The 14,539-nt window shown below is 36.7% G+C and overlaps 1 protein-coding gene across 1 annotated transcript; it reads right to left on the reverse strand.

Moving 5' to 3' along the window:
- Positions 1-305: 305 nt before the first annotated feature.
- Positions 306-13,577, reverse strand: LOC117793998 (cholecystokinin receptor-like). The gene is made up of 6 exons (XM_034634462.1): positions 13,530-13,577; positions 13,267-13,393; positions 9,997-10,197; positions 9,690-9,932; positions 9,479-9,623; positions 306-767 (listed from the first exon to the last, which is right to left on the reverse strand). The coding sequence occupies exons 1-6, from the start codon at positions 13,575-13,577 to the stop codon at positions 323-325; spliced, it is 1,209 nt and encodes a 402-aa protein (XP_034490353.1). The 3' UTR covers positions 306-322.
- Between the last annotated feature and the right edge of the window lie 962 nt (positions 13,578-14,539).

Genomic DNA, 14,539 nt, shown 5'->3' on the forward strand with positions numbered 1-14,539 from the left:
AGTGTCAATGCATTGAAGTACGTTCAGAGTCTCGAGAATCTCAACATTGGTTGCGTTCATTTAAGATAAATTTTTAATTGTGATACTACAAACGTTTGTCAAAACAACTCAGCTGTCAGTTAGTGACTATTGTTTAGTGGTTGATGCGGTGTGAACGAACTTTTTGTCGCAGCTAGCGACTTTGCTTAGTGATTCCAGTGTAAATTGAGTATTAAAGGAGTGTTTCTGGAAAACCAAAAAAGCCAATTTATAATTAACCATTATCTTTGATTCACTATTAGGTTAGAAAAATAAAAGCTAGGCAACGTTAAATCTTATTTTATTAGAGTTGGGGACTGTTTGCAGTCGCGACGTTATTCGTGTACACCAAAGAGTTTAGGAACTGTTCACGACGGGAACGTGTTCGCCAGGTGTTCATGGCCAAGCGGGGATTAGTAATAGTGTTGGCCACTTCTGTCTGGCTGGTCGTGAGGTCGCCTCTGCTACGATGCCACGGCAAACTCTTAAAGGTATCCAAAAATGCGCGTCGAAAGCTAGCATTCATGAAACAGTAGGTAATAGGATTACAACAGCTGGAGGAATAGGCCATCAGTTGCAGAAAACTTATTGATGTGTAGTCAATGTACTCGTACAGCGCCTGTCCAATAAACATGCTCAGAGTGTTGATCACATATAGCGGTGTCCAGCATATGAAGAACTCGAGCACCAGGACAAAAAGCATCTTCACTACACGTTTCTTGTTCTCCAAAGTCTTGGCCTCATTAGATCTGTAAAAATTAATACAAAAACATATTGTTATATCGACATAAGCCACAATTATGTATTGCGAATTATCCATTGCCACACCGAAATGTGTTCAACAAGATCTTTGAGCTAGGCATAAAATAATAATCTGCTCACAACAAAAAGCTTATACAAATTGTTTTAATTTTTAAATTTTTTTTTGAAAAAACTGACATTATATCTTTTGACAAGTAAATACTCTGAGGCTTTCAGCTATGGATCGATATACACATGTAAAGATACAAACTCGTGATCGTCCTTCCAGGTCAACTAGAAATAATTACGCTGTAGCTGCGACTCCATAAAGTAAACGTATGCATATATTCTTGATCAGCATCGAGAGATTTTTTGCCACATTTCGATTCCGAATTATTCGGCTTAATAGAAAATCTTAAAAGACGATTTTTTACCTAAGTTTGAAATGTTCAACAGTTTTAACAGCTTCAGCTTATTTTGGTTAATTTACACAGAAGGCGATCCATATTTTCATATAAACTTAAATTTATTGAAGTCTACGACGGTCCCACTAAGTTTAACTCCCCTAAAGTTAAGACTTACTCACAAAAAGGGTGTTACAAAGGTTTATATTTTAAAACACAAATTAATAATATATCACGTAAGCACGGGTCACAAAACATAGCTATAGCTATGCATGCTTATTGCATATGTTCAATTTTATTTAATTAATATTATCATTCAAGAAAGTTTAATTTTATTTTATTATATTTATTCATATCTGCGTTCTTTATTTTATCGGCATTTATAAGCTGCACCTTATCCACTTTTCCAAAATCATCAAAACAACGCTTTCTTGTTGTGCTCTTAATTGGCGCGCTCAAATTTTTACATTGTTGACTGACGAATATAGGTTTGAAACCTATTTCCAATACGTAATTGCGAAGAGTGGCTTTAACAGTGCCATGATATAGTTGATACGTAGCGCTACGTAGCGAGAAGTGTGAACCAAATATCAAACTGCAAATCGTAAAAAATTTTCCGTTTGTTTTGTATGGAGTTTTTGATTTCGCGGTCGTTTCGCTCTAAATGTAACCAGGCCTTAAACAAGAAATTGTTAAGCTCAAAGAACTAGGTAATGCAGAAAACCCGCCAAGTTGGGATACAGCAACCAAAATACAAAACCCAATTGACCATCTAGAGTCATTCGTAATTAATACACTGGCCCAGAAAAAAACACAACGTAATCGGAGCTACTAATCAACCTCCATTAAAAATAACCATTCCCGTACAGAAAAATATGTGCCCAGCTGACTGCAAAGGACCATTGGAAAGCATATTCGCTTCGCTCTCGGTGGGGTGCGGCTACAGTCGAGCCCAGGTACTCTTTTATATAAGTTGATTTTCGAACAATTCTTTCTATGGCAGCTAAATGAAATAGAAGACCAATTTGAACCAAATCTGGTCAGAAGGTACAAAACAAACATATGTTATATTCCTTTTTTTATCTATGATGGAAGATAACTAACTCCAATTTCCCACTTTTTCAAATTGAAATATCTTTATTGTATTAAGAGATGTGACTATCGCCCATTGTGCGGCGAAAAAGAGCGTAGTTACTCGTAGAGAATAAAGGTTCATAGAATGTCGTAGGTTTTACTGGTGTTGTAATTTTGAAATTTTATCTTGAGTATAAGCGAAGATATTGACAAAGACTTTTATTCAAAAGTTTTCAAATCGTAAAAGTCTTTAAGGACTTTTATTTTATTTATCAAAATAAAAGTATTCAAAGTCTTTAAAGACTTTTATTCAAAAAAAAATTTTAAGACTCTTATAAAAGATTAATAAAATAAATATCAATAATATTAATTATTCTAAATTTTTTTAATCACAAATAATTGTTAAATGTGATTTACAAAATCAAGTCTTTAGATAACCATTAATTTTGATTTTTTTCTTTTATAACTCAAATTAAAGTTTATTAGCTGTTTGCAGAAATATTTAAATAACAAAAATTTTGGTACATTCAAAACAAAAATTGAGCTTCTCCTTATGGTCGATTTGTTATGTTGCTATTTTGAACAATAATCATCATTTTCAGTCCCTGGATATAAAAAATCGGACAATCCTAGCAGTAATTACATTTACTGAATTTTCAGATTCAGATTCAGATACAAATTCAAGTATAATTGAACATAAACCATTACAATGGCTCAGGCCACAATTGAATTTATCATAACAGCCTCGACCATATTATCTGAGAACGATGCAAAGTTTCAAAGACGCGTTGAATCTGGTAGATTCACTTAAAGGCGATCTTGAAGTAACATCAATCAGCTTGATAAAGACAAAATTGAGAGGCCTTGCAAGAAATTTAATAAGCGATGATAAAACAATCGCTGAAATTATTGCAAAACTCTCAAGAACCGTAAAAGGAGAATCAGTTGAAGTACTATCAGCTAAACTCTTGAATTTACAACAAAAGGGCAAAACTGCCAACACATACACACAAGAGGTTGAGAAATTGACAAAAGCTTTAGCAGGTGCTTGCGTTAAAGATGGTTTAAATTCTGATTTAGCCACCAAATACAGCACAGCTCAAGCTGTAAAGGCCATGACCAAAAGCTGCGCTATTGATAAGGTAAAACTAATCATGCAGGCCGGCACATGCAATAACATGAATGATGCCATATCGAAATTTGTCGATAGTTGCACAGAAGCAACAGGACAAGCTAACACTGTCCTATATTGCCGTGGCGGAAACCGCGGCGGTAATTATAGAGAATCAGGCCCGAGCTACTCAAGGTAACTCGGAAAACCAGCAAACCCCCTTGAGCAACCAATAGTTTAAATACTAAATATAAATCTAAGTCTCAGTAGTCCCATTAAAATACACAATGGAAAAAATAATATTTTATTAACATTGCTAGTAGATACAAAAGCAAAAGTCTCAATTCTAAAGAAAATTAATATAAATTCAAATATTAATCAAAATTATAAAACAAATATAACAGGAATTGGACAGGAAACAATACAGTCAATTGGACAATCCGCGATTGATCTACTTTTCGATTACTTCGTAATCGGTCACGATATTCAAATAGTCTACAATGAATTTTCCAAACCATACGATGGAATTCTTGGACTAGACCTCATTCGAAAATTTAATTGTATAATAGACTACGTATATGTTGAATTCATCATGAATCCAAAATCACTTGGCTACCAAATACATGTACCACTATAACATAATGATTGACATCTCAATATTATTACCAGGTAGATCAGAAGTAATGAGAAAAATTACGCTTCTGACAAATGAAGAAACTGTATTGATACCATCTCAGAAAATGCACCCTGCGGTATTAATAGCTAACAGTATAGTAGCAAGTAATAATGCATTAGTTCGTATTTTAAATAAAACAAATAGCAATTTAAAAATACAAAATTCCAAAAAAAAAAAATTTGAATCAATAGAAGATTACAACATTAAGGTACAAAGTAAAAACATAAGCAATAGAACTAATGAAGTCCTAAATAAACTAAAAAAACTCCCTGAATAATTTAAAGGCTAGCTTACTGATCTATGTACCAAGTTCAGTGACAAAACCCCAGTATACATAAAACTAATGTAAGCGTTTTATGTATACTGGGGTTTTGTCACTGAACTTGGTAAACGCAGAGACTGAAACGCAGAGACTGAAAAGCCCGAAATAAACAGACAGGTCGAAAAACTAATAAAAGATGATATAGTCGAGTCATCTATTTCTAAGAAATCTCTTCCAAACTCAAAAGAATCTGATGTGTTTCCATTGACCAACAACTAAAGTGACTATCATCAAATCTACATTATTACGGCATCTAATTTTAAACAACACCTTAAGTAACTATCATTAAATCAACATTATTACGGCATCTAATTCTACAACAAAAATTTGTCACGAATCTAATAGGCTCCAGTACCCAATCACAAGAAGCTATTTGTAAAAACAGATATTTAGGTGTGCTCCAGAAATCGCTAGAGATTTTGAATAAAAATGTTTATAAAAACAACCGTTCGAATTGTTGGTGTTCCTTAAATGTCCGAGATTTAATATTTTCGAACATTTTTTTTTATCTTTAATCAATTTTAAAGATATTTTAATTTAATTGAATAAATATTTAATTGTTGGTTAATCTCTCCAAATTCTTTTAGACATTTGAAAGCAGTGGTTTCTTTTTTTCGGAAACACCAACAACACTAGGCAACATATGACGAAAAACATGGTTTTTTTTATAGTAAGACTTTTTTAATAAAATTTTTTAAAATCTGTTTTTTTCCGTATCTTTTTTTAGAGGTGAGCCAAAATTTGTCATCATTACTCGGGAATGCCAAAACCGATTTTCAAAAACTTTGCTTTTTCTGAAAGCTAATAAAAATATCTATAATTCATTGATACACAATTTAAAATTTTAACCAATGCTTTAAGAGACATCAATTTTTGAATTAAGGAAATAATGATTTTTTGTTTAGCTCTTTTTAAGATTTTTATTGTTTAAAATTCTAGGAAAAGTAAAAAAAAAAACGTATAACTTTTTATTTTCTATTTTATTTTATAGCTTTCAGAAAAAGTAAAGCTTTTGAAAATCGGTTTTGTATTCTCGAATAATGATGACAAATGTGGGCGCACCTCTGAAAAAAGTTAAAAAAGTAAAAAAAAATTAAAATGTTATAAAAGTCAAAAAGAAGAAATAATTAAAAAAAACCATCTGTCTCTGAATATAACAGCCCTATGATATACGTACTAGATCTCCAGAAATCATTACCAGACTTTGAACTAAATCCTTCCAACGAATTAATAAGGAGTTTTGAGAAATTTTCGCTTGGATTTGATTTCTGTGGCACTCCTAATTCCTTCCATGTGAAGTGCTTATCAGAGAACTGCAACGCGTATAAAATGTTCGATCCGACTCGAACATTGACTCGAACTCGTTATGATTTTTTGGCTTTGGCTGAGCGATCGGAGCGGACCGTTCGATCTTAGAGCTCGGTTCGAACTATGGTCGTCGAATATTTTTTAAATAACGTATCGATAATATATTTTGTTTAGAAAAAATATCAAAATGATATTTAATATGTCGATTTCAAATATCGATATATTTGATATTTTTAATATTTCCTTTTTTCTTACAAAAAGTGATCCTCTGCCCAACAAAAAGAAATTATACGATTTATAGATGATAAATATTAAGCACATATTATATGTATTATGAAAAAAAAAGTTTTTCATACTTAGACTTCGATTTTGCCCGATCGGTCCTATGACAGCTATATGATATAGTGGTTCGATTAGAGCCAACTTTGGTCAGGATCCATAAGTCTAACTCAAATGCATATTGAATCAGTTTGGTTGAGATATCTCATAAAACCAAAAAGTTTTTCGTACTAAAACGTGATTTTCGACCGAAGAAAAATGTGTAAATTCAGTAAACAGGTTATATTTTCCAAACCCCTCAGCCACATTTTATGAGTCATAAACTAAAAATCGCAAAACTACAACATACTCAAATTTAATAATAATCGTTATAGCCGTTTTGTCATAATTTTTTTCGCCTGTAAAATGTTACCTGAGTACTTTAGAAAAAAATATAAAGGTACGCCTAAAAGCCTCAAACTAACCTTTTCAATGATATATAGAACATATCTGTAGCTTCTATGGTTTCGAAACTGTTGAGGTTTCAATTTTAGCGGGATTTAGCCTTTTCCCGCTAGACTATCGTTTTTTTCAAAAAGTTGTAGAACAAACATTTCTAGATTTCCCAAATGGAATAAATCCCCATCATAACATCTAAGCTTTTTTATCGGTATGATACAAACAGATAAACAAATAAACTGACTTTTTATTTAATTTTGAGATGACCACTAAAAATTTAAAATTTAGTTATCCTTTGAACCAGATGTCGGATTTTTGTCATAAAGGAATCAATCGACGCGTATTTTTGACAAGGATTTTTAAAAAATACAAAATTTTAGCAAAAAGCCCCAACAGCCCCATTAGCTGCAATCACTTAAATTTTTTCCCTCCCACTTACACCCCCGTATCTCATGACTCAGAATGGTTAGAAAAAGTCTAAGTATGCCATATTGTAAGTTAGGACTAAACCTTTCGATCGGAATATAACTCGATCTGATCGGACAGTCGTAGCAAATTTCCCAACTTAGCTGTATATATTGTTAGTCGCCTTTCGCACCCTTCGTGATGCTTTCGTCACTAACGCGAGCTGCCGTCCGCAGTGATTATTGAATTAAATGTAATTCCGCAATATCTTCTATATTTATAGGTCAATCGCTTTGAAATTTTCAGGGTCGCTTTATAGGGGTCTGCCACGCCTCCTTCTGCCTGTTACATACATTTTGCCAATCACATTATACCCTTTTTTGCCCATTTTCAATGGGCGCAGGGTATAAAAAGCATAAAAAAGCAACAAAAAAAAACCAACACTTTCTTAATTCAAAAATTAATAGCTCCTTAACTACTGGCTTGAATCTTAGACTGAGTATGAATGAATTACAGATATATTCATAAGCTTTTAGGAAAAGTAAAGCTTTTGAAAATCGGTTTTGCCATTCTCGAGTAATGATGGCAAAAGTGGGCGTACCTCTAAAAAACGGCTCGAATAAAAAAGCCAAACTTAAAAAAATTCTAAACAAAAACTCTGCCATTGAAAAACAATATTTTTCGTCGTTTGGGGCCCCATATCTATCCAAAAAAGTCGGTTTGGTTAAATTCAGAAGAAATAAGTCCAAATTTTTTGCATAGTGTTATCAACAACCATAGTTCGAACGCTCAGCTCGATCACATCGCCCGCTTGATTTTGTTCAGGGGTATGCGAACTAGTGTCGGCTTTTGGGTATGCAATCAGGTATGGGTATGGGTATGAGCATGGGTATCGGTTTTGGGTATCTAAATGGGTATGGGTATGCCCATACCAGCATATGACGGCCTCAAGGATTTAACGACCTTGTCGACGTTGGGTCGACGTTGGGCATGCCGACCTCAGCAGCGATTGCAGCTTTGAATTTGGGCACCTAGCAGCCAGGTGCACGAGCGTTGTGGACCGATCACATGGCAATCCTGTGCACTATCGGGCAGTAGGCAGCTACGGACCAGCCACCGGCATCAAGATGGAAACGCTACCGCGACGACAACCTCAACATGCAGCTTTTCTCGAAACTGATGACTAACTTCACAGCTGAGGGTCCAGCGAAGTGCATGACCAATAAAGTCATGGACCATCTGGAGTCGGTTTGCAACGCCACCATGGCCCAAAGGAAGCACTATGCACGGCACCATCAGCCCGTGTACTGGTGGAACGAGAGCATTGCTGAACTTCGCCGCGGATGTAATCACGCACGTCGCTACCAACGTTCTTGTGGGAGATCTGACTTCATGCAGTGGCAAACTACGTTCTGGTCTTGTAGGCGTGCTATCAAGACTGCCATAAGGGAAAGCAAGCGCCAATGCCTTTTGGAGCTCTGCGATTCGGCCGAGCGTGACCCGTGGGATAGGGCTTTAAAAATTGCAGCCAAAATGCTGAGCGCGTCTAGGTAGGCTCCGCCCGCGGCTCCGTGACGCAGACCAGGTTAGATCTATTGTGGTAGAGCTAGTCCCGAATATGGATGATGACAACGACGGTGTCTCTATCCTCCCCGAGCCCAACAACAATGTGATCATTGTGGAAGTCACATATGAAGAAATCGCCACTGCAGCCAGGAGCACAAAAGCAAGCAAAGCACCAGGGCCGGATTTAATTCCCAACAGGGCGCTTAAGCTAGCGCTCTCCTTTCGGCCAGATATGATTTGTGTACCTGTTCAACAAGTGGAAGGCGCAGAAACTAGTCCTTATCCCTAAACCGGGAAACCCACTAGGTGCCGCGTCTTCGTATAGACCGATTTGCCTGATCGACACGGCAAGAAAGCTACTCGAGAGGGTGGTATGCTCGCGTCTGGAGAAAGCCATTGCGGATGCGGACGATCTCTGACCTCAGCATTATGGGTTACGAAAGGCCAGATCAACTGTTGACGCCATCCAAAAGGTCGTGGACATCGCTTCGAACGCGATTGCTGGTACGCGATGGAAGGGTGGCGCCAAGAAGTACTGTTTGATGGTCACCTTAGACATACGGAATGCGTCCTTCGGGCATTGGCGTCCTATCACATTCCGAACTACCTGTTACGCATCGTGCAGTGTTACTTCGAGAGGAGGGTGCTTATGTGCTTATACGACACACTCGACGGTACGGAGCAGTACACTGTGTTTGAGGCAGTTTTGATGAGCAGCCGCAAGAATGTTGAGACGGCCAATATACTTGTTGCGGGTACGGCTGTACAATCAAAAAGAGCGGCAAAATATCTGTGGTTGTGCTTCCGCGAACATTTGGGCTACATCAGTTCCAAGGCAGCGTTCGTCAGCTACGCCCTCTCAAGGCCATACTTCTACCCATACCCATACCCTTCGGGTATCGTCACAAACGATCCTCAATCGAGTTGAGTAGTTCGAAAATAAACAATCACGCTCTATACTCGATCGTTAACAGAGAGGTTTGGACCCGATCGCCCGAGCCGCAGAGTTGATTTGATTGAATTTAGCGCACACATTATCGATCATACTCGAACCTACCCGTTGCAACTCTCTGGTGCCTATCAAAACAACGGGAGCGAAGCTGCGGGCTTATAAGCTAATATATGAGTAGACTTACCTGCGTAGGGCAGCGTCATGTCCATGTACACTTGTTGAAGAAGTCAGTGGCTTGGCCAGTGCTACCGTTGTCAATGTCGCTGATGTTGTACTTGTTAGTGTCGTTGTTATTGTTGTTGCTCCACTTTTATTGTTGTTGCTCCTTTCTGAGGCAAAAATGATTTGAATTGTATCCAATTTGATAAAAATCAATTTACAAGTCTTATGCTTACCATTGTCATCAGTGGAGACATTCAGCACCAGGATACAGTTGCTCCTGCTGGAAGTACCGGCATTTGATGCAGCTATCGTTGCATCATTACCCATGTCCATACCGACATAAAGGGTGCGCGTAATTAGTATATAGGCAACGCATAAAATTAGAAGCGGCAGGACAAGTAGAATGAAATCCAACATGATGTTGTAGAAGCGCTCGTATCCCTGACCTGGCCAATGCTCGCGGCACTTGAAATAGCCTATGTCAGTCGAACGAGAGAATGCAGATGACCAAGAAGTTTTGACTACTGGACACTTACTTACCTGGTCGACTGGTTGGTATCAACTGACTGAAGACGGCAATCGGCGTCATACACAAAATTCCACCTAGCCAAATGAAACCGATTATCTTATAGGCATGACTTACAGTTTGCCATGTCCTTGATCTTAGAGGATGGCATATAGCATAGTAGCGCTCACAGCTGATTGCGACTAAGGTCCATGAGGAGACTGCAACGGAGGCCGCTGCAAAGTCAAAATACAGAAAATTATATTGAATACAGTTAACAAATTGCTAAATAGTTTTGTAAATACAAAACAAAAAATGGCTTGTTTGAAATTGAAAATAAAAAGTTAATATTTTAATCAGTGTTGTGCCTATTACCATTACAATCCATTCCAATTACCATTGAAAATAAGAAGTGATAATGAAATTTCATTTCACTAGCATTGAAAAAGTAGTGCTAGTGAACATTTTTTAATTAGTAATGCTTAAAAGATCAATTAATTATTTAGGTTTTTTTTTTTTTGAAAATTTTGTACTGGAAAAATATGTTAATAAATGTTAAAAAAATTGCTAAATATTTAAAAAAGTCACAAAAATTTGTAATATGTAGGAAAAGGTACAAAAATACTTTAATTTCGTTCTCAAGTTTTATAGAATTTCCTTTAGTACATAACGAATAAGTTAATCAGTCTCGAATCCTTGCGCGATGACGAGGTGCGTGGAGTGTTATCTGAGAACTTTTCTGCATGTTTTAAAAACATTTATTTGAACTGCTCGACTGTCCGATCTGGAGCTGTTTCAGGCAATGCACTTGAAAATATGGCGACCACAAATGCATCCTGGCATTTCGGAGCAACTTCAAAGCAAATGCTTGAATGCGTCATAAAGTGAGCTCCATCTAGTTGGACACGGCATTTTCATTGAAAACCCCGGAAGGTTTTTCATACTTCACTGCTGAGCAGTGCAACATTTTTAGCTCGGTACCCAAAAAAATTGGTACTAGAGCCTATTAGATTCGGGACAATTATGGTGCACTAATTTGATCATTTTTATCTCCGAGAGTATAAAAGTCAGAGTAACCAAATTTGGTGACAATACTCCGAGGATGTTGACCTAAATTAAGTTTATTTTAAAATTTAGCCCACTTCGCCCACGCAATTAATACACAATCTTATAACAACAGCAATTTTAAAGCTGCAGAGACTTGTCACACCGGATGGGGAAACGAGTCCTGAGGCGTGCTGAAAATTTAATCGAGATCGGCTAAAAAAAATAGAAGATATTTGAGGAAATATGATATATGGAGGACTTATAAGCACCTGGATCTCAGAAAGTATAAGAGCTAGTGCTACCAAATTCGGTGGCAATACTGCTATGTTGCGCACGCAGATCAAGTTTGCTTTAGAATTTTACCACGCCCTCCCATTTTCATGAAGTCGACATTAAACTTAAATATCCAATTACAAGAAAATTTAATAGGTAAAGAATTAAAATTCAGCACACGTATAGATTACCATCTTTATGATGTATGCTGAAAGTATTTCATTGCGATCGGATATTAAACAACGAATATATTAAGTCTGGAGGGGTGGGGGTAACAGCTGGTACACATGTTATGTTCATGTTATAATAACATAATATAATTTTAGTTGTACATGTTAAATCAATGTACTATGTTAGTAAAATTTATGTTATAGGCTATTTTCACGACCACTCACATTTGCTCACATTTGAATGTGACTCATTAATGGCTTTCTACGACGAAATGTGAAACTGTTAAGACATTTGACATTCACCCATAGCAAATCAGCTGTTCGGTTTCTGTGCACAAATTATAAAAAGATGACAAAACCCACATTTTAATATTTATTTTGGTATTATAATTGGTGCAAATTTAATGCCTACCGTTTTTATTGAAGAAAACAGCTGGTTAAGGTGATAATTGCTTTAATTGCAAATAGGGGCAATCGCCACCACATCGTTTACCGTGAACTAGTGAAATGGGTACCCATAGAAGGTGTGGTGAGATGAGTACCCAAAGAAAGAGTACTTACTTATGTGCCCATGCAATGGTTGGTGATATGAGTACCCATGGAAAGAGTACTCTTATAGGTACCCATGAAATGAGTACTTACACAGGTACCCATGCTAGGGGTGGTGATATGAGTACCCATAGATGGAGTACTTACATTGGTACCCATTCTAGGGTTTGTGAATGATTAAAAATGATTAAAAGTGCTTTAATTTGAAATCCATTTTTGTTTATTTTAAATTTAATTTTTTGGTCTTCAATGACCAATTATTCAAATAAATAAAACTGTTAACTATTTTAAACATTCGTCTTATTTTAAATATTTCTTGTTATTGTTGTTGTTGTTGTTCTCATTTTCGTTTTCAATTTTCTTTTTCTTGATGCTTGAATTTTTAAAAAGCGTTTTTCTCTGCAGCTGCAAGGCCTGTCTTAGTTGGTCCTTAGCTGACCCAGTCCCATCGACCAAATTGATTGCATCTTGGAATTAAAAAGCAAAAAGGAAATCTATTAGTTTTTAATGAATCGATATATCAATACAAAAGTTTAATTTTCTATGCCCAACACCTATAACAATGAATTTAATAATACCTACCAAGAAAACTCTATAAAAGTTGCTTACGTTTTTCAAGGCGGCTTTGCCTTAAACGCCATCAACATTAAGGACTAATACAACCGTATATTTTTCAAGTTCTTGGAAATTCCACCTGGCATTATGTGGATCTTAATGGCATCAATGTGTAGAAAATAAATAGAAATTTGACTTGAAGGAAAAATGTTAAATGTATCCATTCTAACATAAAGCTTTCGGTTTGTTTCGTTGATTTCCATATTCATCTGACTTAGATCCTTCACGGTCTGAATAGGACATTTTTTGGCCACTGTTTGTTCTTGTCCGTGCTGCTTTGTCGTACCTTTAATAGTGGCAGTTAGCTCCGAGACTGCTTCAACAAGGACCTCGATTTTATCCTGCGTTGCTTTTTGGTCAGCTAAATATAAATATATGTATTTTGAATATATGTCTGTTAATACATACAAGTTAACAGTGCAGTATTTCCCCCCTTACTCTCATCGCCCCACGCGATGAGCTGCACATTCCAAGCGCTGTCGCAATATCCGCTTACAGCCCAGCGTTCTACTTCCCTCGTCGCCCCCCGCGCCGAGTCAGCATTCTAAGTGCCGTTGACTCGCCGAAACAGCGGCTTCGCTGAGACAGCGGTCACCATATCCGCTGTTGCACAACACCGGCAAGTTCGGGGCCAAACAGCCCAATACTTACGATCAGCAATTTGCTGTATGGAAATACGGCGCAACAACAACAACGCGGGATGATCATATTGCACCGTCTGCAAGACGGGCACCGACGCGGACGTCGACGCCAACACCAAGACGAGCAACGAGGTTTGCTGTGGAAAAATTCAGCCAGCTAGGGTTAGACTTAATTGGGACTTGGAAGAGACTTGTATAAATCTTGAACAAATTAATTAACGTAAAATAAGCTATTGAACAATATAATATAACGTTAAACAAAGCCTTCGCTACTTCAATCTTGGAACTGGGAATAGACGCTGGATTGGGGAAACCTTCCATGAGCATACCAAGCAACCAAAGAAACCAAGGAATTCACAGTGGTGACGGTGGTGACGTTTACCTTAAATGTGGTAAACTACATACACGAGCGCTAATAAATTGTTATAAAACAAATGTAACCAGCCCGCTGCGGTGATCTGCCTGTTCAACACCGAACGGATAACAGATTCACGAGCGCAAAAAAAGTTATTATGAAGTAAAAAGAAGTGACAAACCCGCCGCGGTGATTTACTGAAAAGCATTGAATTCACGGGCGCAAAAATATGTGACAAATATAAAATAAATAAAATGATAACCGCTGCGGCAACCTGTTTGCGAGCGGCCCTAAATATAAAGTACTAAACTATAACACAAAAAGTGGTTGTGGCAGCTTGCTAGATACGATCAGTGTTACAGCACAGAGATCCGCCTAGTGAGTTGTGTGTTCAGCCGTACCCTAGTAGGCAAAATGCCAAAGAGGAACAATACGGTCCACCGCGCCTAATACCGAATAAAAACGGAATTAAATAGGAAATAAGAAATATGAACCCAAAAATATAAAAATTTATAAATGAAAAAAGAAAGAAAACAACACACATCTAAAAAGAAAAAGCGAAAAATCACACGCACGAACAAAATTCACCTGTTACTTCTTTTGCAAATTAATTTTAAGTTGATAATTAGTACAAATTACGAAAGTCCTCTCTCACTCATACAGAATCTCAACATTGTAAGTGACTTGGCACAATTACTCACAATCTACACAAGCGATCAGGAATAAGGAAAAACACAGAATACAGGTGAGTGAAACGTTTTCAAACCCAAACTGAAAATAAAGGCTGACTCGAAGAAAACAGTAATAAAAAACAAAAAAAAAAAGGGGAAAAGTATAAAAACAGTAATAATTCAAAAATATAGAACTTTTGCTTGTCCAAACTGTCACTTCTCTATATTGACCTTTTTAAGATCGAAAATCATAAACT

Source organism: Drosophila innubila, chromosome X (assembly GCF_004354385.1).
Source record: "Drosophila innubila isolate TH190305 chromosome X, UK_Dinn_1.0, whole genome shotgun sequence".
NCBI classification, from domain to species: Eukaryota; Metazoa; Arthropoda; class Insecta; order Diptera; family Drosophilidae; genus Drosophila; species Drosophila innubila.

Coding starts and splice junctions, on each gene's coding strand:
- LOC117793998 (XM_034634462.1), bottom strand. CDS start 13,577: ATGGAAGGTTTCCCCAATCCAGCGTCTATTCCCAGTTCCAAGATTGAA. Junction 13,394..13,529: donor TTCCCAGTTCCAAGATTGAA/GTAGCGAAGGCT, acceptor ATTTTTCCACAG/CAAACCTCGTTGCTCGTCTT. Junction 9,624..9,689: donor TGTCTCCACTGATGACAATG/GTAAGCATAAGA, acceptor TTTTTGCCTCAG/AAAGGAGCAACAACAATAAA.